The following is a 24486-nucleotide window of genomic DNA, read 5'->3' as shown; positions in this document are numbered from 1 at the left end:
TTTTGGTTTTTAGCTGCTGGAAATTTGTCATGTATTGTTTTTGTTGTTTTTCCTGTATTTGGGTCTTTTTAATTTATATATTAAAATCTTTGACAATTTACCACCCATCGCCATTGGCTCGATTTACTGCATCTTGTGAATTGCACATCTTTATTGACAAATCATTCACAATTGGACCACAGCCCTGTCCTGCATTGAGAATGTATGTACACACAAACATTTCACAAAATACCACTGCCAAGATGAATCTCAGAACACAAGTGAATTTCAACAGACAACAAAAAAAATCACAGACTGGGCAAATATTTCACTTCAAGGTACAAGTCATGATGTAACCGAAGCCGAACGAGCGTGACATGCTCCTGCTTCACATTTCTTATTGCTGAATGATTAAATGTGCAAATTAACATAAGGCGTGCTAGCAAATAGGGAAAATTGCCAGGATATTTTTTCTTAAACAACATCGCCAGTGACGTTGCTCCACAGGATATTCCATTCAACCACAATTTGACAGCTGTAGCCTACAGTAAATGACGTGATTTGCAATCGGATAACTAGGCTCATCTGCGTTTTAATATAATGCAATGTCGTCTTTGCTGAAGCAACTCCAGTGTACATTGTGAACGGCTAAATGATTGTACAGGAAACTGACAACATGAAAATGACTCTATTTGGATGGAAAACGGATGGACGATGCTTTGGCTCAGCTTTGACTATGCAGGAACCATGACTGGTCTGGATCACATCCGCAGCCAAGTATATTGAAGCTGTGGATTTTGGGTGGCGAAGGGTGAGGGGGGCGGTTGATTTCCCAGATCTTTGTAACTAAAAGCACTCCAGCTCGGGAAATAACGGTGGACGACTTGAGAGCAACGGAGTCTTGAACAGTGACTGGAAGATGGGCAAAGTTAACGGAGATTCAGCCCTCAGATGTCCTCATTTAGCCTGGTCTCTCTGACGCCGCAGGGTCCTGTTCTGGAGGTGGAGGCTGCTGTTCACCCGGCGATGTCCCGTTCAGTTGCTCCCGGAACTCCAACCTCGCCTGCCGATTAGACTCCAGGAGTTCCTGAAGTTTGCCGTTTAGCGCGTCATTGCGCTCCTCCAGGTCATCGAGGCAGGAGTTGATTTGGTCCAGCATGGAATTAATCGCCGCGTACTCTAGGAATGTGAAGGAAAGATCGCACTTTGGATAAGAAGAAACTTAAAATAAAAGCTAGATATTACAATGCAAGATGGTATTTTGTCATTGGTAGTGGCCCAACTGACTTGTATGATTTGAAGAGGTTGTATAAAAAGAGAACAAATTACTATAGAAATAATACATTATGCGCTCGCTATATTTATTGTAGCATATAATAGTACAATACAGGCGTTGTGAGGTAGTAATAAGATTATACACAGGTGAAACAATGTTATTTACGTGTAGCTTCCCAGTATGCACTACTATCCAATAATTTGTCATTTACCTTCCTCGTTGAATTCTTCTTCATCGGTATCTTCGTTAATTGTAAGGTTGGGGTCGCCGTTTGGTCCAGACATGTTTTGTATTGACTTCGCAGTATGATTTGGCGTCTCAATGTGAACCGTCGGAGATCGCTAGCTATAGCTAATTTTAGGCGACTAGCTCGATTGTTACGAAGCCAAATGCGATCTGAATTCGGGAAGTTATGTCATTGACATTCTATATTCAAAAGCTGTTCTTCATTATATAGCAAGCTGTAACTAGCTAGTAGGCGAACAAGAACGTCAGTATCAGTCGGATATTAGATGATGGAAATGATGACCAATTCGCTAATAACTCATTGTTTTTATTTTATTACTAGCATACGGATGAATATAATGCGTCCATCTGTCGGCATTTCCAGACGTACATTTACGATGGAATCCGTCAAACAGTTCAGACGAGTTTATAAATTGTGCTGCCCGAACTAATGCCTTAAATTATATTCAATACGTGTGGGAAAAGTAGCATAATCATACTTATAATAAAATTATACTCTATGGAAAATGTATTCACATATACTTGCACGAATTATGTAGGCTATAGATTTACCATAAATTAGGTGTCTATTTAGGATATGTAGCAAGAATATATTTATACAGGCAGCATCATAGAGAGCTATTTGGGCCCTATGGGCCTTGGATCATATGATCTCAGATTGATGTTGCGTAAATATAGGATTGCCCGAGAAATTGTCAGATTAGATTAGATTTTACTGTCCAATTGTTTGAAAATCGAAGTCTTTGTCAGCATCGGGATACTCCATACAAATAACAACATAATTCAGGACCGTACATATACCCTACATAATTATTATTAATAATAATATAATATAATAATAACAATAATAATAATAAAAATTAATCATTTAATTAAAATACCACCGCTTCTGTTCCAGTAGTAACGTTAAATTTGCCCGGTAGAGGACGCCGGTGGATCTTGCCCCGCACAGCGTGGCTGTATAACCTTAATTCGAGTTACTTCAAGTGGTACTACCGGTAGCGTATTTTCTTACTTTAAACGCTCAAATGCTCCTATACTAGCCATTAGTCATCAGAATCTTCTATAAGTATCTAAAATATCCTTCACTGCGCATTGAAAAAACGTCGTCTGGACCATTCGAAAATATACATTGAAACTGAAATAAATCCGATAATGAGAACTCGTTCAACTCTATGATATACGATCTATGTGTGAACTATTATTTCCATCGATTAGCACCATAGAAGAAGAGTTACTTCCGTTACGTCAGAGAACACCGATTTGACGCGAGCTGTTTCGGGATCAGCGTGTCCCCACAGGGTCCTTACCTCATTAACTATGTGAAAAATATTAAACTGATCCAGAGTCAGGCGCAGAGCTCAGGGAACGATATTTTCTCCACCGCCTCCTCTCTCCACGTGTGTCCTGATCTGACAAAGTTTGTGGGTAGCACAGATAAAATAGTATCTTTTCATATCAAATATCATGGAAGAGATACCCGCAGATGTGCGTTCGTTCATACAAGACCATCCATTTTTACAACTGACAGACGCTAAAAAGGTGAGTTCCTTCCGCGTTTTCTTACCAGCAAGAAAGATCGCAGACTAGCCTGGAGACGTTTACTGTATGCCCATTGTAGCTTGTCAGACCCTTTAGCATGTAAATGTCATGTATGTTGATTGTTAGCTCGATAAGAAGACAGCAAGTAAGTGTATCACGGTTTTATTATTAAATTTCAACAGAGCGTCATACGCACCTGTTAAACTCATTGACCCAGTAGCTGGCTATACATCTGCATGACTGAAGCTCATTGTTCGGATCTTGGAATAGTTTTATTCGATTAGTCGTTAATATTGTTTTATGTGTAATTAATGTTCTCCTTAGGTTAAATGCACGTTAAATGGACACGAGTTTCCGTGTAATCTAAAAGAACTCCAGGACTTCACATCTGGGAAGAAGTATCTAAAGCTAAGCGCAGTCGCCCAGTTCAACTACAGTCAATATGAACCACACGTGGTGCCAAGCACCAAACAACCGTGAGTTTATTTTTGGACCATGTCGGTCCGTTTACGGAAGCGGCATGCTATTCACATCGTGAATTGTAGACATAGTTTTGTTATATAGAAATCAGAAGTCGAGACTTGACATGACTGTGAATAGTTGACTGTTTTAACCTTGCAATCGCTACTATGTATGCTTCCCCTCAGAAATCACCTTTTCTGCAAGCTTACTTTGCGGCACATCAACCGACTTCCACACCATGTTTTGCGTCATATCAACGGGAAACGGTACCAACGAGCCTTGCAGAAATGTGAGTGGATCCGGTAAATTACACCTTTTAACTTACGAAAAAAACTGAAAACATGTCACATTCCTACATGTGATGACATACCTTTATATTGTAGCCACGTTACGATTTACAGAGCAATTGGCAACAACCGTGTAAATGACTTGAGGTTTCGTTCTTAATGAAAGTAAGAAAAGAGACGCATTTGCGGGAGAAAATTGTTTGACATTTTTTATTAACTTTTTAAAAAATGTGATCCATGTGCAGAACATACAGTTGAGGCCAAAAGTTTACATGCACCTAGGCTAAAGACATTCAAACCCAATTTTTCACAACTCCACACATTTCATGTTACCATACATTTCCTTTGTTAAGTCAATTAGGGTATCTACTTTATCTCCATAAGAGGTCCTTTCAAAATAATAGCTAAGACAGATTTATTTAAGCTTTTTTGTACTATATCAGATTTTTAGTGGGTCAAAAGTTTGCATACACTTGTTAGTATTTGGTGGCATTGCCTTTTAATTGCTTAACTTGAATCAAACACTTGGGGTAGCCTTCCACAAGCTTCTCACAATTTTTTCCCATTCCTCCTGACAGAACTTGTGTAACTCAGTCAGGTTTGTGGGCCTCCTTGCTCGAACACACTTTTTCAGTCAAGTCTAAAAATTGTCCATGGGATTCAGGTCAGGGTTTTGTGATGGCCACTCCAATACTTTCACTTTGTCTTTAAGCCATTTTGTTACGCTTAGAATCATTGTCCTGCTGGTTGCAACCAAGTTTTAACTTTCTAGCTGATGTCTTGAGGTGTTGCTTCAGTATTTCTAGATAATCCTCCTTCCTCATGATGCCATCGATTTTCTGAAGTCCACCAGTCCCTTTTCCAGCAAAACACCCCCACAACATGATGCTGCCATCCCCATGCTGCACAGCTGGGATGTTGTTCTTTGGATTAAAAGCCTCGCCCTTTTTCCTCCATACATAGCACTGATCATTATGGTCAAACTGTTCAATTTTTGTTTAATCTGACCAGAGAATACTCCTCCAAAAGACTAGGTCTTCATCCTGGTGATCACCTGCAAACTTCATTCTGGTTTTTATATGCTGGTCTTGGAGTAGTTGCTTCTTCCTTGCGCGACAACCTTTCAGGCCATGGCGAGGCAGGATTCTCTTAATGGAGGATATAGATACTTTGGTACCTGATGCCTCCATCTCCTTCATTAGTTCCTTTGTTGTTGTCTTGGGGTTCAGTTGAACCTTTCAGACCAAAGTTTGTTCAGCCCTGGGAGTTAATTTGTGCCTCCTTCCTGAACGATGCAGTGTCCCAAGATTTTAATATTTGCATACATTTGTTTATGCAGATGCTCGTGGTACCTTCAGGAAATTGCTCCTAAGGAGGAACCAGACTTGTGGAGATCCACAATTTTTTTCTGAGGTCTTAGCTGAGTTGCTTGGACTTTCCCATTGTATCAAGGGCAAAAAAGCAGTGGCTCTAAAGGTAGGCCTTTAAATACAGCCACAGGTGCCAATTAACTCCTAATTATGACAATTAGCCGATCAGAAGCTTCTAAAACGTCATTACATCAACTTCTGGAATCTTCCAGACTGTTTAAAGAGACAGTCAACTTGGTGTATGTAAACTTTTGACCCACTGGAATTCTGATATAGTGAATTAAAGCCGAAATAAATCTGTCTAATCGATTATTTTAAAATTACCTCTGATGTGAACAAAGTAGATGCCATAATTGACATGCCAAACAAAAATTTATGGTAACATGAAATGTGCGGAGTTGTGAAAAACTGATTTTGAATATATTTAGCCTAGGTGTATGTAAAATTATGGCCTCATCTGTAACAGCTTTTTACCTTGCTGAACACCCCCCCTCCCCCGCCTTCAGATGAGGAGTGCGTGCGAGAGGGCGTGGCCTTTGTTCCCGCCAGCCTGAGACAGAAGAAGCCCAGACACACGGGGGAGGAGGAGCGCGGCCGCCACTCCAAGCGCGGGAACGGCTTCTGGGAGCCCAGCTCCAGCGGAGGGGAGGGCGAGGACTCGGAAGACAGCATGAGTGACCTGTATCCATGTAAGCATCGCGCCATTTAACGTATTATCGCGCTTTCATTTATCTCTGTTTTTACACCGTCTTTATTGTACTAAATTTGCGTTTTATATGTTAAAACACACACAGACATACACATCCACACACACACACACACACACGGACTTCCAGTTCTACATCACTTCCATTTCTTCAAGACGTTTCTGGCTGTGGACATGTTTGTCTTTTACTCACCAGGTGGATTCCATTTACCTGGTGCTCTACCCGTGCAGTCAGCATATTGGTCTTAGTATACGGGTACAATGTCAAAATGTCATGGTTAGACTGCTTAACACTTGTAGCTGAATTAGGGGATAGAAGGGGTCTTTGTGATGACATTGGGTGTTTTAGCGGCGGCCATTTTGATGTCTGCACAGCCACCATTTTCACTTCGAAGAAGCCGGAGGGCGGAGAAGGGGAGATAGCGGAGGTGGAGGGCAGTGACAGCTTTCAGACCGACAGCGACGATGAGGAGGCCTCCCCAATGGAGGTGGACAAACAGGCACCGCAGAAGCGCAGAAAGGTCAGCTGGTGTCACCGTCTTCCGTGTTCTAGAACTCTTCCTCATCATCGTCTCCCGTGTTCTAGAATTTCTCCCCGTTCTGTGTTGGTGTGCATTTGAGGTTCTGGTCAGAGTTCCATAAGATGGCCAGAAACAAGTTGCAAGTTATTCTTTTTTTTTTGGAAATGACATTTTAGTGAGAGCTAGCATTTCATGGTTTTGTGTTTGCTCTCCACAGGCACAGACAGCTGCATTTAAGAAGAAGTTCAAGAGTCACAATAAGAAGAAAAAATGGTTTAAGAAAGGTGGAACGGTAAAAAATGGAAAGTAATAAAATGTTTGCTTGGTCATCATTTAGGCCTCTGACATTTTCATTGTCATCACTGTTTTGGTCTACTGAAGACGGTATGTAAATGTGATTTATGTGTCAAAATAGTATAATTATATACTATACGGATAATTAAATAGTGTCCAGACCCAGTTCTGTATCCTGTAATTCAGTTGAAATTAGCAATCTAACCCTAGCAGATGACAAGAAAGCGTGAACATTATCAAGAAGCAAGATGTAATGATTTGATCGTAACAGATTTATTGCATTTACTAGCCATATAAATTGTCATCAGATTAAAAATTTTAGTATGTTAAAAAACAAATATGTGCAGTTAACATATTTTAGTTATTGGTAAGCATGAATGATGAATATCTCACTAATGCATGAGTAATGTTGATTAAGACAGATAAATATTTAGCTGCCATGAACACCACCTGTGTGCCTAATAAAGATTACCCAGCATGCTCCTTAATGAAGAGGCTGTGTCAGCATCTTGCAGCTGAAGGACTGAATTACAGGTTATAGAGCGTGTTCTCCTGAGGACTTGTGAACTGATTAAAGCAGTGTATTTTACCACCACTGCACCGGGACGAGTAAACAAGGTAACAGTGTCACACATTTCAGAGGAATACCATACATATGAAATTTCAGTTGGAGTAAGACTCAAGACACTGAGAGATTATTTGGTGGGGAGCGGGGGGGGCATAGAATAGAGCATAGATGTATGCGATCAAAATGAATTTGTTGTGACCAATAAGATGTCTGCCATTTAAAAGATGCAATTAGCTTATAAATTAATTTCTTGTTTAAAGACACAATTTAAAAAAAATAATAAAAAATACATTTATAAAAAATAAAAATAAAAACATGTCTAGTAAGCTGCACTTTGAATAACAGTGCAAGAATAGGCTTGTCCCTGGTGCAGAAGTTTAAAAAGGAACACTGCAGAATCAGGGGACTTCTATCATAAATGAAAAAATAAGGAAAACCAATGAAATCTTTGAACAATAGTTTTGTTTTAGGCACACTGCTGGTGCATAAAATAAACTTAAATCAGTGGCACAAAACCACAGAGTGATGCAGCACAGGATATAGGATGCAATTAGTCATATTAGCACTAGTGCAGTAGGGGCAGTCGGGCGAAATTCAAAATTATATTATTCTTCCTGTGTCTGGGACACAGACCGATCATTTGGTCATCTTCGGGACTAATAAATATATGCATCCAACAAATAATCTGTAGATCTTCGAATAGGGCATTCGGATTCGGATACAACCTTTATAACCTACGTTATGATTCACATCCACGCCTGTGATCACATCCTCGCACACGGAGGCCTACGTAGGGAAACGAAGGAACCACGACTAAGATTACGCGACTGTTGTTGTCCAGCGCACTCTGAATGACGACAGAGCAGCGCCTGGCGGGGGTTGTCGCACATCGAGTTTGTGTTCGATGTCCTGAACAAAATAGAATAGCGGATCAAAGCTTTGCGTTGATTTAACGGTAAGAAGATAAATATCGCTGTATTTACGGTGCATCTTTTGCACGAAGTAATCCCATTTCCTTGTTACTGAAACCAAGCAGCTAGCTGGTTTGTAGCTAGACGGCTGTTTAACAGAGCTCGTGGCCGACGGATGGTCAACAAACAGGAATTGCGGGAGGTAGCCACACAATGGATACAGTTTTCTGCTATGAACTCGGCATGTAGCTAGCTACGCACCTTGTCCATTAGGTTAGGCAGCAGCCATTAAATGATAATGTGCACAATCTATGTGAAATGTGTCATATTTACAGCATTCCAGATTTCAAGACAGGCGAAATATTGTTTTCTCTCTACACCTAACAAGCTAACTTGGCTAGCCGCAAATAGTAATGTATTGAGGTGCGGTCTGTGACACCGGCCGTATCTTAGCTAGCTATTTAACTTCTACCCTTAGTAATGGTGAACAGCCGTTGTAGCGAGGTAGCTCGTGTGTTTTTGGAGAGTGCAGCTGTTCATGTTAATAGCTATAGCATCAAAGATAACGTGGCTACAAGTTGGTTTTTATTCGTTACTGAATATTGGAATCGTTAGCATACACATTTGGTCCTTCGCTCCTACATTATCATTGCCCACAAATGCTATGTAAGTGGATACGGAGACCGCACATTTTAGACTAAATTTGTGTAGTTAATTTCTCAGAATAAGGAAAAAGACAGAAGCACCTGTACGAAATAATGTCAATATGCCTTTGTTGGCCAAATTCCTCTTAAAAGCCATATAATGCCCGTGCACACACATTATAATCTAAGATTTATCCCTGCTTTGCATTTGTGTATAAATGTGATGTTTTCATCTCGAGCTACATTATTTCATGATCGTGACTGTGGATGATTTCATAATTCTGTGATTACACATAGCTGCCTTTTGTCTGTCTCTGCAACAGAAACCGCACTCTTTGGCGCATTTGAAAGTCCACAAGTTGCAACCCAGCTGGGCCTCCCTCCCCATTGCACGCCATGGCGACCGCTTCCCCTAGGTTCACCTGGTGCACCTGTCGCAAACACAAGATCCCTTCCAAGGACACCCACGAGCTCTGCTTGCACTGCCTGGGGATCCAGCACGCCAAAGAGGCGGTGCTGGAGTACGGCAAGTGCCCACACTGCGCCAAAATGGACTGGAGCACCTGCATCAACCGGCTCACCAAAGTGCAGGAGGTCATCTACCGGGAGAACCAGCTGAAGAAGAGCGAGGCGGCTCAGTCCGAGTCCCAGCCCAAGCCCGAGTCTTCCCTGGTCCCCGTCAGCGAATCGAAAGCGAATAAAGATGCACCGCCCGTCGCGCCCACCCCGGCGCCCATGGGTGCCACGTCAATGCCGCCGTCCACCGTCCCGGTGATGTTCACCATCCTGTCCCCGCCCCCCGCGCAGATGGAAGCCAATGGCAGCGTGCTGAGGGGCGCTCGCGCGCCCCCATTGGCCGTTCAGCAGCCGGCCGCCGCCAGCCTGGGCCAGTCGGGGGCGGAGCACGCGCGGGCGGCGCACTCCTGCAAGCGCAAGCACTTTTCGGCGTGCCACTCGCGGTGCTCCAAGCGCCCGAAGCGGGGCCACGGGAGCCACCGGCGCAGACGCTCCCCCTCTTCCTCGTCCTCGTCTTCCTCCTCGCCCTGCTGGAGCGGCTCGGAGTCCTCCTGCTCCCGGAAGAAGGGGAGGTCGCGGCGGGGTCGGGCGGAGAGGCAGCAGGGCCGGCTGCTGGAGGTGGTGCAGCAGAAGCTGGAGGCCCAGCAGCAGGCGGTGCAGGCCCAGTGGACCCTGCTGGAGAAGCGCATCGAGGCCCTGGAGAAGAGGGGGGCGGAGCCTACGGGCGCAGTCGCCGCCCCCTCCGCGGCCTGCGCCACGGCCCCGGCGCCCGGCTCTTCGCAGGGCGGGGAGCGGGAGGCGGAGCGGAGGGCGGAGTCCGGGCCGTCCGCGGACGCGCCGGCGAGGGAGCCCGCCATCTCCACCGTGGTGAAGCTGGAGGAGGAGCCGGTCACGGTCACGGCGGGCACGGAGAGGGAGGAGGGCAGCGAGGGGGACGCCGAGGACGCGCCCCTGCTCCCCGACGACCCCGTCTCCAGGCAGGACGTCCTGTCGGCCTCAGAGCTGCAGGCCCTCATCGGCCGGGCCGCCAAGTACCTGGGCGTCACCTTCCCCAGCACGTCGACCGGGTCGGGCTCCTTGGACCCCACCATGGTGCCCGAGTTCGAGGACCTGGTCCAGAGCACCTGGCCCAACCCGGCCAGCTCCCAGCCCTTCCGGGAGGTGTTCTCCAAGATGTATCGGCTGCACGAGTGCCAGGCCCCGGCCTACGACCGCATGCCCCAGGTCAACCGCTTCATGTCCGCCATCTTCCAGGCCGTCAAGCCCACGGAGAACAAGGAGGCGTCCGTGCCCGCGGAGCGCTGGCGCTTCACCGAGACGCTGGCCGAGAGGGTGTACCAGACCGCCGGCATGCTGGCCAGGACCGCCAACTACCTGCGCTACCTGTCCGACTACCAGAAGCGGCTCCTGGTGGAGATCACGGAGGAACGGTCCGCCCAGCGGTTCTTGACCGTCCTGAACGAGCTCAAGCTGATCGGGGAGTTCACCTTCCAGCTGTCCTCGCACCAGGCCGAGCTCTCCGGCCGGGTGATGGCCTCCTCCGTGGCCGTCCGCCGGCAGATCTGGATGGCGAAGACCAACTACACCGACGCTTTGAAAGCCACGGTGGCGGATCTGCCCTTCGTCGTCAGCCACACCTTCGGAGCTGGCACAGGCTCTGCTCCCAGCGAACCCGTGTGCAAACAGGAAGCACTGTGAGCACAGAGCCAGCACAGGAACTACTCCCAGTGAGCCCGTGTGCAAACAGGAAGCACTGTGAGCAAAGAGCCAGCACAGGAACTGCTCCCAGCGAGCCCGTGTGCAAACAGGAAGCACTGTGCGCACAGAGCAAGCACAGGAACTGCTCCCAGTGAGCCCGTGTGCAAACAGGAAGCACCGTGAGCACAGAAACCCCCCGGAAACATTAGCCCCACTCACTTGCTGGCTCAGTTTAGAAGCTCCCTCAGAAGTGATGGTAGTACATGTTTCGACCACCAGGGGGCAGAAAAAGCCAACTGAGAAGTTCTTGTTCCCTGTTTTTTTTACATTTACAGAAAATCAATGACTACTGTGTGGACTTTAGCTTTTGGAGAGTAATGATGTCTGTTAATGTAGCACCACAAATTGTGAAAACTCCAGTTAATTATGTTGAGGTGACTACCTTTGAATTAAATAGTTGTTTAAATTTAATTTTAAATGATTCAAGGCCTTGGACCAATTGTACTTAATTGTACTTGTACAGTTCTACTTGTTTTTAAAAAATGTGACATCTAAGTAATAATGAGCATTGTGGAACAATAATGTCAACACCTGTCTGAAACGGGAGATTTAAGCCTTTGATTTGAACACATTGCAGCTTCCTGTACTAAAATGCATTTGATTTTGTTCATGTTTTGTTACATAACATTATGAAGCAGTCAGGAAGTACTGTATGAAAGTAATAAATGAAAACCTGCTTAAATGTTAAATTAGTCAGAAACAGTAATGTGCGTACATTGAATCCAATATTAAATGTGTACCCCGAACAAATTATAAAGGGTTTATTCAAATAAAGGAGTTTGATTACATTTTTACTGCAATTTATAATATGACAGAAACAGTCAAGTGATTATTTTAATAGAAAATGTTATTTGTGGAGTAACTGAATGTGTTCAGTAATTAAATCTGACAAGCATTTCACAGTCAAGTTTCCCTTGTTTTCAAATCTTCCAAGTTGCTAGCTGCAAGGTGGAATATGATGTGTCCTCATTTAAAATGTTGATGTTAGGAAATCAGAGTTAAGCTATGAAGCTCTTATATTTATATTTATAGGCACTCCCTTTATGAACTGGATTGGCACTGTACCTTACTTTATAACGAATTCCATGTGTTGCATGTAGAAAGAACTTTTGTGTACCAAACAGTTTGTCTACTCTCACATGCAGTAATATTTTTTAAAATGTGTCTCTCTGCTATGTTCTAAAGGAATAGTTCACATTCTGGGGTTTTGTGATTGTATTAAGTTTTAGTGTATGTTTTAAGTGGGGTCAGACAGTTTCTGTGCAGAGAAATATATTTGAGGTATTCACAGAAGTTGCAGATGTCGTGCTGGCTTTACAATGGCAGGTAAAGGAGTATACGCTTCGGGTAACTCCGAAGCAAGTTGTACAGCTTTGACCTCCCGTATTGAACCCCCTAATGCCCCTATACCAGCCATTTTATACTGGAAGGTCATTAGAAATGTAGGTTACGTTTGTGAAATATTCTTAATTGCATGCAAAAACTGTGTTGGCCAACTGAAAATGTACACTAGAACTGAAATGACTGCGTGGGCCAATTGAAAATGTACACTAGAACTGAAATGACTGCGTGGGCCAATTGAAAATGTACACTAGAACTGAAATGACTGCGTGGGCCAATTGAAAATGTGCACTAGAACTGAAATGTCAAAATTAACCCCTGAAAAAGCGAACTACCCTTATGGCTTTTGCCCTCCCCTGTTTCGTTGTTTAGTGCACAGTTTTGTAGCATTGGAACAGGTGCATGTTGTGACTACACCATTTTTGTGTCAGGGTTGTAAAAATGTATTTTAGACATGTTTGTGCATCTTGACGATACCACTGGCAGTCTTGTCCTGGGGGAGTCCTCTAAATACCGTCTGATCTTATCCTGAATTTTCTAACCTGAGGTCACACAGACGATGGGGAACAGCGGGAAAGTGTTTTAGTCTAATGGTTTGGGGCACTGGTAGTAGGCCTCATGCTTTTTTTTTTTTTTTGTATATGCATCTACCTCATGTATTTTTTATTAGAATGTCTTGTGTTTTACCTGTAATAAAATGTTACTTTTATTTGGACTGACTTTTATCCCTTCCATGCTTTGGAATGACTCGACACCTGTAGGCACACTTGACAGTGGTGGCAAATTATCTTCATTTGTGTTTGTCATCATCTTTACAATATTAGTAGCTATGTCATTTAATATGTGCTATTGAAGCTGGATTTTGAATTGGACTTTGGAGTGTTTGATGTGTACTTTAGCTAGAAACCCGAAATGATGTCTGAATTACAAATAGGCTTGCCATATTGGTTGTTTATGTTGATGAAATGATAAACTAAAGCAATTAGCAATTCTTGCATGGTAGATAGCCATAGTTTAGTCTGGGTTTGGGGCAGGACCTCTCGTATTGACAGCTAGCTACATGAAACGCTGGTAAAATACCACTTTCTTGGTCAGTATTAGTTATTGTTGAAATGATTTCATGGCTGTGGGCAAATTCATTCAATTCCGAAAGTAGCACTGTGATGAATTACAAAAAGGCCACTTTTGGATCAGCATACGTGGCACACCCTGGCCCCTGGAGCTGACGAGCGGTAGTCAGCGCGGCGCAGCGCATTGTGGGGCGGAGGCGGCCTTTCCTGGTGAGGCAGGCAGAGACAGACAGCTTCGCGACTGCGGGGCTGAATTCTACGAGGGAAACCAATATAAGTTAGCGACTCAGGGGGTGTCTTCGCTGCACTGGTGTTACTTCAGCACCGAGCCACATTAAAACCCGAGACATGGCACAGGAAGATTTAATGAGTACCGCCGAGGACGTGGCAGACCAGGTGAGCACACGGGCCCCCGGCGACCGCTAAGCGGCGAACATGAGTGTTGAGACGAGCTGTGGTCAGCTAGCAACCATTTGAGCCCCAATTTGAATGCCGGCGCTGCAGCAAGACTCAGCCTTTGCTTCGTCTGGTTCACGCTGAGTCGCAGGCGGGTTAGGGTTAGCTAAGCTGCTGTTTTCTGGCCAGCGGAAAGGTAACTTAGTCGGGTTAGCTTGATAGCAATCTGGGGCTTCATGGTTACCGACGCTCGACCACTAGCCCCCAATGACAGCGGTTCATTTTGCCTAGGATTAGGAAGCCGTCCACTTGTTGGGTACAAGCCGAAACTATCTGAAAATAGCCAACGAGAACATTATTTGTAAGCCGAGAACGTAGGTGTCTGTCCTGCTAGCCGCTAACTGCTCAGTGAAATGGCACCGCTATGTTTGCTAGCTACATAACGTTTGCAGCTTAACTGTTAGCTTAGCTTAGCTAGCCTGGCTAAGAAAAGAAAGAGTTGTCGCATAACTCACATTTCAAGGCAAAGTTAGCTTAGTCGGTGTCACCAGTGATAAAGAATGTATAGCCAGGCGGCTGGCTATAAACTCAACCGCAGTTATACGGATCTCAGCAGTAGTTATGAATGGGATCAATTTCTATAACGTTAAAGCTAACTTGTTAGCTACGTAACGTAAATAATTAGCTAGCTCACATGCTTAGGCTAACTATAGTTGGTAAGATCTAGCGAGTATGAAGTTGGTTACTATAGCTAGCTTGTTAATAATGTTCTAGCGTGTTAATAACATTGAGCATTTAGCTAGATGGTATCTGTTTTGCATGTTGTGCTTGTCGACATGAAATTAAGTTTAATTAGACAATTTTTAGCTAGGTAAGATAGCTAAAAGTTGCTGGTTAACTCACACAAAATCAAACCGTTAGACAAACGCTAGATGACTTGCATAAGACTTTCCACACTACTGACATATGTTGCACTAAACCAGATAGATTTTTTTAATTGTTGTCATTTGCCTTTGGCTGTATTTATTTAATAAAAACGCGAAAGTCGGTGGAAACCAGCCCTACACGTCATTTTTTTTTTGGGTGGGGGGGCGGGGATTGTGAAATAGTAAAATCGTGACTGTTTCCTCACGTCATGCCGCCGGACCACCTCCCCCCCCCGCAACCCTAAAATAAATAAATAAATAGAATAATAAAACAACATGCTTATCTGGACCAAGCGCACTGAAAGGTCATTTTCAGAGACTTTAGCTACACATACTGTATACCAGCAAGAAATTCAAGAGCCACTGGCCTCCTCAACAACAAAGTGGTGCAAACTTGTCCGAGTTCAGCCTGGTGTTGCGCCAGCAGGCTTATTCAAAGCCAGTTGCACGTTATGTAACTTTAAATGCGGAGTGCTCAATGGTGCTGTGCCCAACTGGATTTGAACCCGCAGGTCAATAATCCTTAAATACTCCACAGCGGTACCTCTAGCGCATACTGGAGTAAAATGGAGGCCCTCTCCAGGCTCAGATAGTAAGACATTGCGCTGGCGGTCGCGCCCCCAGCTGGTGTAGACGTGTTTAGCTTAGCGTTATGTCTGCAGCACTTGCTGTGTGGCCGTATTTGGAATCCCCTGGAGATTCTTTGGTCTATATGCGGAGAGCCGTCTTTCACTTTAGTTCAGTGAGCTCCACCCTCCCTTAAGCTGCCATGCCTGGCAATTGCAAGGGCTTGTGTGTGTACACACGCACACACATACACTCACACACGCACACACATACACTCACACACGCACACACATACGCACACACATACACTCACACACACACACACGCACACACATACACTCACACACGCACACACATACACTCACACACGCACACACACACACACACACAAGCACACATACATACATACACTCGCACACACACGCATGCATTCATACACACGCACACACATACACTCACACACGCACGCGCACACACTCACACACACAAGCACACATACATACATACACACACACGCACGCGCACACACACACACACACACAAGCACACATACATACATACACTCACGCACGCACACACACACATGCGCACCGCACGCACGCGTGCAAGCACGCACGCACACACACGCATTCACCCACACACACACCGCACGCACGCACAAACACGCGCACATGCATTCACAAACACACACACACACACACACAAACATGACATAATATAAAACTGCTGAGAATTTGTAAAAAATCTCAGCAGGAGGTTAGGCAGCGCTGTCTGTGTATAAGCATTCATTCTGTGTCACATTGGGAGGATATTCCCACCTCCAGTGCTACACCCAGAAATTACAAAGGGGAGCGGCTCAGCTTACAGGCTTACAGAGCGACCTCACAGGAGCAGCGGGCATTTAATGCGGTCAAAAATGCGTTGGATGCAAAAGGTGGCTGATCCCTCTGTGATCCCTCGTGTTTGCATCGCATGCTTGTAAGTTGCTCTAGAATTTGCGGGTGTGTGTGTACATGTCTGCGGACCTACGTACGTCCTTTGAGTTTGCGGTGTCTCGTCTACAGTTTTCAGTGGGAATGAGCGCTTAAGTTGATGTTTTTTTGTAGAGGAGAATTTCCGTTGTTTAAAGGAAACATTAAGCGTGGAGCTCGGCTCAGCCCGGCTCGGGTGGTTTTTAACGGGTTCCTGTGTTTTTGGGGAGCAAGAGAAGGCAGGTGTTTTAATGAAAGCAGCGGAGCTAACACAGAAATTAAAATTACAGCTGCTGGGTGGTGAGAAGGTGTGGCTGTATGACATCCAGAGTTTTCAAGAGGGTGCGAAAATGAAGTTCTTTTTTTGTTTTGGATAATTCCGGTTTGTCTGCCGTACATTCCCCCCCCCCCAATTGGGTCTCCCTTCTTTTCACCTTTAGCTCCTATTCAGACTCACTGCCGCATTTTCGAACAGCTTTGTGTTCCCTCAACGCAGCAAGTGTTTTGTTTTTCTGATGGTTACCTGCTTTTCATCGTAGGTAAATCATACAGCCTCAGGGTAGAATTGGATCGGTTTGGATGATGATTCGTTCGCTGGCTGAACACTGACAGAGCAATATGATAGGTGCTCTGCAGGCATTGCAGTAAGCGACCCTCTGGGACTCAGTCTCCAGCCTCTAAAGATTTGATAAGGGATCTTTGTGGCGAGGCTTTTCAGCCTGCTCGGTCGCACATTAGCAACGCAGCCCGCTGTGACCCACTTTAATGGCAGAACCTGGCTTACTTGCCGTGTGCCGGTCGGCCTGTCTCTGGGTAAGAAAAGATCTCCTCAGGACATGGGTGGCGCGAGGGAAGAGTCGATACGTAGGGCCGCGTTATAGAAAAAAAACAAGGTCTTTCTCTTCCTCCGTTTCCCACCCGATTAAACTCACCAGGTCTGGACCAACAGGCCCCTGAGTCCACCTGTCCTCTCTGCTCCTGTAAATTTAGGCCGTAGCGAGGCATTGACTGAGCACAGACCACAAGGAGCATCGCGTGTTTCTGGACACAGCCCCTCATTGACGGTAGAAGACGCAGCCTAAAACTAGATCTGGAAATGTACTAGACAATTTTTAAATGACTACGGTCAGAATTATGCAGGCCACTGCACGTGAGAACTTAACCTCAGTCAACACAGATATAGCTGAGGCTAATAATAGGATCCCATTCTGACAGAGCACACACCGCTGGGCTGTAGTACGCGCTACTGGCCTGTGCCAGACTGAGAGGCGCACGGCAGCCTGTGGAACGCACCGATTGGCCGCTGAGCTTCCCATTCATGAAAGCCGGGGGAGCGCATGTGGGACTTGTTGAACCGTGATTGGCCGCTCGGACTTGGCAGTGCTGATGTGGACCGTTTGGTGGGCGGGGCCGAGGGAGTAGAGCAGCCCGCTCGTGATTGGCTGGGGCTCTCTTGTTCTGCGCTGAGATTAGGAGGGAGCAAGTTTTTTTATTTTTTTTTACACTTGTCTGTGTTGTGAAATAAAGGCGCTTTGGACTGGTTAACGGTCCAAGAAAATAAGTAATTGAAATACTATTGATGACTTGGCTAGCTTTATGTTTTTTTTTTAATGTTATATTTATGGTCTGTTACAAATTTGTTTAGTCTTGTTATGTTTTTCTTAAACAACATTAAACATTAGCTGCTTTACTGACAACACGAGTACAGCGTAAATATTTGACATCTGTGTAATCAAGTCCTGTTGGGTTTGAAAATCTTTTTCATGGAGACCGGAGCAAGAACGCAGACCTGATGTTTTATGACTGTAGAAGGGGATGAAAAATAAGAACTGTTTTCCCAATACCGTTGGTAAAAAGATATGGAACAGTGCTGAACTGTTCGATGGATTGAGACCTTTTTAGTACTGCCGTTCCAGTGAGGCGGGGGAACTTTTTCAGCATGTGTAAGGAGTTAATGTTTTTTTTTTTTGGGGCTTTTTCAGTTTAATTTGACAAATCAGTGTAGAGAGACAGGAAGGACTAGGAGGAGAGAGAGGGAGAGACGTGCGACAAAGGGTCGGCGGTCGGACTCGAACCGCCGACGTCACGGCTCGCAGTGAGCATGTGCAAAGCGCTCTACAGGCTACGCCACACAATGTTTTTAATGGAGTCCTGGGCCTCACGCCTGCTCTTTCAAAAGGGGAGCCGTAGAAGCATGCGGCTGCATGAGGGTGTTCGATGCTCATTTGCATTTTATAATGGCAGACCTGTGCCATCCCTGTCTTATAGCGGGAGTACCCTGCAGGGTACAAATGTTGTAAATGAAGCTTTCGGTCGGCAGAAACAGGTTCTGCAGTCATTTCCGCAGAACGAAGAGCGTTTTTCTGGGACAGGGAAGGCAAAACGAGGTCAGGTCAGTCGGGCGTCTGTTGCGTTTGCTCAATACGGAATTCGTAATGTGGCTGAGAGGCCTTTATCCCCTCTTAGAAGCATTGTCAGGAAGTGGTTAGATAATTTATTTCCTGTTTTCTTGAAATGCAGTCTCTCATGTCTGAGAGAGAGCCCTTGAACTGACTCTGTTGAGGAGCAGAGACCTGGCGTGGTGTCACTCCTGCTCATAGTGCAGGTGACTTACTGAGCTCGCAGGAAGCGGCTCTGTGCTGCTGCTGTTGCGCTCACAGGAAGCGGCTCTGTGCTGCTGCTGTTGCGCTCACAGGAAGCAGCTCTGTGCTTATGTTGCCTTACGTTTTTAGGGATTTTGGCTGGCTGTCATTAGTGTGGTGTAAATGAATAGATTCAGCCTTAAATGTGCCAAACATGGCTCCCCAACAGATATATTTTGGCGGCTGAATTTATCTTTTATCTTCTCTTTCTTTCTGCTAACGATCCGGTCTTCCAGACAGTTCCTAGTGTTTGAGTGTAAGCTTCTCTTTAATGGTCACTTAAAGAGACCATTTAATGGTGCGTGTGTGTGTTTGCCTAAATTAGTATTCATACACAGGAAATGTCGCACGTGGGAGCACTATGCTGTGTGCTGAAAGGGCCTGTTATCCACAGAGTGATAAACGTGGGCATGTTAGGGGAATAATCTAGATTTGACTGGAAAAATTTGACTTGCATAGAGCCTGAGCAATCAGTGGCTTAAGGGGGTTTTACACATCCAGCTAGACTCGCTGCAGGGCAATACTGCATATATGTAAAACGGAGACGGTCTGCACTGCCCCACGCTGACGTTGCACTAACAGGGCAGGACTAAAGTGCTTCTGGGGCTTTTTGAATTTGGAGAAAAGGGAAATAAGGGACTTGGTACAGCCTGCAGTACTGACACAGCTCTTTCAGGGTGAGAGTACAGCCTGCAGTACTGACACAGCTCTTTCAGGGTGAGAGTACAGCCTGCAGTACTGACACGGCTCTTTCAGGGTGAGAGTACAGCCTGCAGTACTGACACAGCTCTTTCAGGGTGTGGGTACAGGCTGCAGTACTGACACAGCTCTTTCAGGGTGTGGGTACAGGCTGCAGTACTGACACAGCTCTTTCAGGGTGAGAGTACAGGCTGCAGTACTGACACAGCTCTTTCAGGGTGTGGGTACAGGCTGCAGTACTGACACAGCTCTTTCAGGGTGTGAGTACAGCCTGCAGTACTGACAGCTCTTAGGGGGAGTGTACAATCTGCAGTACTGATGCAATATAACCTGAAGTTTGCCGTTTCGATTCCCAGGTTAGGCCACTGCGGTTGCACCATTGTGCAAGGTACTTAATATAAGTTGCTTCAGTATATATCCAACTGTATAAAGTGGATAGCATGTAGAAATGCTAAGTTGTGTAAGTGCTAAATGCCCGTGATGTAATATAAAGTATGCCCAGGCCTGAACCTGCAGGGGTGTTACGCTCACCACTAAAGTATGCAATAATGATTTAAGGTTATGCAGTTGGAGATTCCTTTCATTTCTGCATCTCCGAGCCCTTTCTAGTGAAATTATTTTTTAGAGGGGGGTGGTGTCAGCTGGGCTGGGTCTTCCTGTGATGCTGATACCCTCTCCCCTCCTTCCACAGTTCCTCCGTGTGACGAAGCAGTACCTGCCCCACCTGGCCCGGCTGTGCCTGATCAGCACCTTCCTGGAGGACGGCATCCGCATGTGGTTCCAGTGGAGCGAGCAGCGGGACTACATCGAGGCCACCTGGAGCTGCGGCTACTTCCTGGCAACCTGCTTCGTGCTGCTCAACCTCCTGGGACAGCTTGGTGAGTGGGACGGGGCAGGGCAGGGTGGGGGGGCAAGGCGGGATGGGGGGTGCTGGGGCTCGGGGATGGGGGGGCTGGGGGTCGGGGGTGGGGTGGGCTGTGGGTCGGAGGGTCTTTTGAGGGTAACAAGACCAGGGGATGCAAAAATCGGAGGTGTTGTTCATCTCGACACTAGAATATTGGTTGATGTTGCCTCTTCCAATTGGTCTAGACCAGTGGTAGCCAGCCCTGTTCCTGGATATCTACCGTCCTGTAGGTTTGCCCTCCAACCCTAACAAAGCACCCCTCATTCAACAGCTAGAGATCTGCATTGACATGCTAATTAGTCAAGTCAGTTTGCCAAACTAGGGTTGAAATTAAAACCTACAGGACAGCAGATCTCCAGGAACAGAGCTGGTTACCACTGGTCTAGAAAAGTCCATGTGATACATCTCAACAAACTGTGTCCGTGTGGGTTCTGTGAATGACTTGTGGGATAGGAAACATTAAAAATGCAAGGGACAGTTTTTTCTAAACTGGGAGTGTTGAGGCACTGGAGAAGTCTAAGGGAGCACTGGGAGTGTTGAGGCACTGGAGATGTCTTAGAAGCGCTAGAAGTGTTGAGGCACTGGAGATGTCTTAGGAGTGGGGTGGGAGTGTTGAGGCACTTGAGATGTCTTAGGAGTGCTGGGAGTGTTGAGGCACTGGAGATGAGAGAGTTGGCACTGGGAGGGTTGGCAATGGGAGCGTTAAGGCACTGGGAGTCTTAAGGCATTGAGAGTGTTGGAGGCACTGGGAGGGTTAAGGCACTGGGAGGGTTAGCGCTGAGAGATTTGGCACTGGGAGTGTTAAGGCACTGGGAGGGTTAGTGCTGAGAGATTTGGCACTGGGAGTGTTAAGGCACTGGGAGGGTTAGTGCTGAGAGAGTTGGCACTGGGAGTGTTAGCGCTGAGAGAGTTGGCACTGGGAGGGTTGGCACTGGGAGTGTTAAGGCACTGGGAGGGTTAGTGCTGAGAGAGTTGGCACTGGGAGTGTTAGCGCTGAGAGAGTTGGCACTGGGAGGGTTGGCACTGGGAGTGTTAAGGCACTGGGCGGGTTGGCACTGTGTGAAGGGCAGGACTCTCCACAGCAGCGGGCAGGTTTGTGTGCTCACTGAGGTTTCTCGTTCTCTGAATGCCAGATTTGCTTGTGTGTACAAAACAAAACAGTAAACATATCGCATTCCCCTCCCCCACACAGGCGGCTGCGTCCTCATCCTCAGCAGGAACTTTGTACAGTATGCCTGCTTTGGGCTGTTTGGAATCATCGCTCTTCAGGTGAGTTCTGAAGACCATTACATTACGTTGCAATACATTACATTACAGTACATTACATTAAATTAAATTACAGTACAGTACATTACACTACATTACATTTCAGCACATTACAGTACATTAAAGGCATTTAGCAGACGGTCTTATCCAAAGTGACTTCCGCATCTTTCTCAGTTTTACATAGTAAATCCATTTACTCCGCTGGATGTTTTTACTGAAATTCAGGTTAAGCACCTTGCTCAAGGGTATAGCAGCGGTGTCCTACCTGGGAATTGAGCCTGCAACCTTGACCTGCGATTGAAAGAATTCTGCCAGAAAATAAAACCAGAATAAGTGATTTTTTTTTTTTTTTTAAGTTGTTTTGTGTCATGGGTACCCTTTTGTTTTCTTTCAGACTGTAGCCTACAGCATTCTCTGGGACCTGAAATTTTTGATGAGGTGAGCATTGCAACCCGTAAGACATCAGCCTTGACATCTGCCTTGCAAATGTGTGTCCGAGATGTTTTAGAACCACCTTTTTAAACCCCTGGTAGTTCAGCCTGAAGTGTAATATTGAGGTCTTGAGTGAGACGTTATGTCTATCTGAAATCCACATGCTCAGATTTTTTGTATTTATTAATATGGAGCGATTGATGGGTGGTTGTCCTACCCCCCCGTCTCCTGTCCCCCCGCCCCCCCAGGAACCTGGCGTTGGGCGGCGGCCTGCTGCTGCTGCTGGCGGAGTCCCGCTCGGAGGGGAAGAGCATGTGTTCCGGCGGAGTCCCACGTCACATGGGCGAGAGCTCCCGTACATTTTCATGCGCTGGGCGTTTGACTCCAGTCTTCTCTGTTGCCTGCCCTGCCGCACTGTACTCAGCCATCCCTCTGTGAGTCTGCCCCGCCCCCTGCTAGGCTCAGCCCCACCCCCTCCGTGACCCGGCCCCGCCCCCTGCTAGGCTCAGCCCCACCCCCTCCGTGACTCGGCCCCGCCCCCTGCTCTGCTAAATCCCCTCCCCTGCTTGGCTCGTCCCCACACCTCTCTCACATTAAAAATTCCAGGAAAAAATCTAAATGTTAATTCGGGAGGATGCTCTACTTTCTCCTGATGGAATTAGCGGAAGTCTTTGAGTGAGGGGAGATTTATGTAGTTATTTATCTGTGGAACACACAAGGACTGAGTGTGATGTATCATGTGAACAAGGTAGATGAGTAGCTGTAGTGTGTGGCAGAATGTGTCTGTCTGTGTGTGAGAGAGTGTGTGTGAGAGAGTGTACATATGAGATTGAGTTGGACTGTGGTTTGTCAGGGTGTTTCTGAATGTGGAGGTGGGCAGTGCTCAAGGGGTGCCTCCCGCTCCCCTAACCCCAACCTGTGGAGTGCCTCCCGCTCCCCTAAACCTGACCCGTCCTCCTGCTCCTCAGATCCTGCAGAACATGGTGGGCACGGCCCTCATCGTCCTGGTGGCCGTCGGCTTCAAGACCAAGCTGGCAGCCCTCACGCTGGTGGTGTGGCTCCTGGCCATCAACGTCTACTTCAACGCCTTCTGGACGGTGCCCGCCTACAAGCCCATGCACGACTTCCTGAAGTACGACTTCTTCCAGACCACGTCCGTCATCGGCGGCCTGCTGCTGGTGGTGGCGCTCGGGCCGGGCGGCGTGTCCATGGACGAGAAGAAGAAGGAGTGGTGAGCCCGCCGGGCCTCGCCCCAAAACCTTCGCCGTAACCTCGCCCGGGACACGGGGGTTGGGAGGGGACCCCGGCGACCCGGTACCTGCATCGTCAAAACACCGCAGTGACGGCATGCTCCGTCTCTGTCTCTCTCTTTCTCTTTCTCTCCCCCTCTCCCCCATCCATTCTTCCAGCCGTTACTTTTGTTTGTTTTAATTATCTCGGAAGAATTTTTTTTATACGTATGTATTGAACCCCACCTTCACTGAGATGCCAAGAGAAAAAAAGTGACTAAATTACATACATCAGGGTGAAAGGAGGCTCCTTTCTGTGGTGGTGCATGGGTGGTGTTGCCATTTTCCTTTTATGGTTTTGTTTGTTTGTTTTCCTCTCTCTGTACATCAGCACTGACACCAGCGCCCCCTGTAGGACACTGCAGGCCATTTCAGAAAGCGTTCGTAAATACTTCTTTTCAACGGGGGGCGTTTTGAATGCATCTTGTGTCTGTTTTTGGCTATTTTAACTGGAAATGCTCCCCCCCTACTCAGCAAACCAGAGCCATCTTTATTTTTGTGTTTAGGGAGGAAGAAGGAAGAGAGCGGGTGAGAGTGGGGGTGGGGTGGGTGGGAGAAACCTCCCGAAATAGCAACATAGTTTCCTAGGCCACAAACGCACATCTTTCCTTTTCCTTTTCGACGGTGGACGCCTCTCGATCTCCGTATCGATGTCGACGTCCCGCAGCACTGAGGACTGTGTTCACGCTCTCTTCCGGAAGGTTCCGAGCCCGTCCGTCAAAAGAGCCCCGCCAAACCCCGCCGCTCGGCGTGCCGGTCTTTCAGAGCCCTCCGGTTTTAGGGACGGGAGCCATGAAAACAGGAGAGGGGGGTGCGTCGTGTACTCCTTTTTCAAAAAATGTAGAAGTATAACGAAAAAAAAAACAAAAAAAAAACGAATTTGGCCTTTAAAAAAAAAAATCT

General features: G+C 46.4%; 4 protein-coding genes across 7 annotated transcripts; 3 read left to right on the top strand and 1 right to left on the bottom strand.

Moving 5' to 3' along the window:
- Window positions 1-118: 118 nt before the first annotated feature.
- bbln (bublin coiled coil protein) lies at window positions 119-2708 on the bottom strand. The gene is made up of 2 exons (XM_064308105.1): window positions 1467-2708; window positions 119-1158 (listed from the first exon to the last, which is right to left on the bottom strand). The coding sequence occupies exons 1-2, from the start codon at window positions 1537-1539 to the stop codon at window positions 941-943; spliced, it is 291 nt and encodes a 96-aa protein (XP_064164175.1). The 5' UTR covers window positions 1540-2708; the 3' UTR covers window positions 119-940.
- Window positions 2709-2824: 116 nt separating this feature from the next.
- surf2 (surfeit 2) lies at window positions 2825-6721 on the top strand. The gene is made up of 6 exons (XM_064308104.1): window positions 2825-3043; window positions 3368-3519; window positions 3691-3794; window positions 5669-5851; window positions 6244-6389; window positions 6607-6721. Exons 1-6 carry the CDS (start codon window positions 2969-2971, stop codon window positions 6697-6699), a joined length of 753 nt encoding a protein of 250 aa, XP_064164174.1. The 5' UTR covers window positions 2825-2968; the 3' UTR covers window positions 6700-6721.
- A 139-nt stretch (window positions 6722-6860) lies between these two features.
- LOC135239440 (uncharacterized) lies at window positions 6861-13136 on the top strand. 4 transcript variants are annotated; one of them, XM_064308097.1, is made up of 2 exons: window positions 6861-7301; window positions 9130-13136. In XM_064308097.1, exon 2 carries the CDS (start codon window positions 9203-9205, stop codon window positions 11018-11020), a length of 1818 nt encoding a protein of 605 aa, XP_064164167.1. In that variant the 5' UTR covers window positions 6861-7301; window positions 9130-9202; the 3' UTR covers window positions 11021-13136. The 4 variants fall into 4 exon arrangements, with proteins under 4 accessions (XP_064164167.1, XP_064164165.1, XP_064164168.1 ...); XM_064308095.1 differs by lacking the exon at window positions 6861-7301 and adding an exon at window positions 7830-8206; XM_064308098.1 differs by lacking the exon at window positions 6861-7301 and adding an exon at window positions 8221-8364.
- A 456-nt stretch (window positions 13137-13592) lies between these two features.
- surf4 (surfeit 4) lies at window positions 13593-24430 on the top strand. Its single transcript, XM_064308103.1, has 6 exons — window positions 13593-13887; window positions 20384-20570; window positions 21789-21865; window positions 22257-22300; window positions 22543-22717; window positions 23263-24430. Exons 1-6 carry the CDS (start codon window positions 13840-13842, stop codon window positions 23527-23529), a joined length of 798 nt encoding a protein of 265 aa, XP_064164173.1. The 5' UTR covers window positions 13593-13839; the 3' UTR covers window positions 23530-24430.
- The last annotated feature ends 56 nt before the right edge of the window (window positions 24431-24486 follow it).

This window comes from Anguilla rostrata, chromosome 14 (genome assembly GCF_018555375.3).
Source record: "Anguilla rostrata isolate EN2019 chromosome 14, ASM1855537v3, whole genome shotgun sequence".
Lineage (NCBI taxonomy): Eukaryota > Metazoa > Chordata > Actinopteri > Anguilliformes > Anguillidae > Anguilla > Anguilla rostrata.
This window is presented reverse-complemented; position numbering and strand designations above follow the sequence as displayed.

Coding starts and splice junctions, on each gene's coding strand:
- bbln (XM_064308105.1), bottom strand. CDS start 1,539: ATGTCTGGACCAAACGGCGACCCCAACCTTACAATTAACGAAGATACC. Junction 1,159..1,466: donor AGAAGAATTCAACGAGGAAG/GTAAATGACAAA, acceptor TCACATTCCTAG/AGTACGCGGCGATTAATTCC.
- surf2 (XM_064308104.1), top strand. CDS start 2,969: ATGGAAGAGATACCCGCAGATGTGCGTTCGTTCATACAAGACCATCCA. Junction 3,795..5,668: donor CCAACGAGCCTTGCAGAAAT/GTGAGTGGATCC, acceptor CCCCGCCTTCAG/ATGAGGAGTGCGTGCGAGAG. Junction 6,390..6,606: donor CACCGCAGAAGCGCAGAAAG/GTCAGCTGGTGT, acceptor TGCTCTCCACAG/GCACAGACAGCTGCATTTAA.
- LOC135239440 (XM_064308097.1), top strand. CDS start 9,203: ATGGCGACCGCTTCCCCTAGGTTCACCTGGTGCACCTGTCGCAAACAC.
- surf4 (XM_064308103.1), top strand. CDS start 13,840: ATGGCACAGGAAGATTTAATGAGTACCGCCGAGGACGTGGCAGACCAG. Junction 20,571..21,788: donor CAACCTCCTGGGACAGCTTG/GTGAGTGGGACG, acceptor TCCCCCACACAG/GCGGCTGCGTCCTCATCCTC. Junction 22,301..22,542: donor GACCTGAAATTTTTGATGAG/GTGAGCATTGCA, acceptor CCGCCCCCCCAG/GAACCTGGCGTTGGGCGGCG.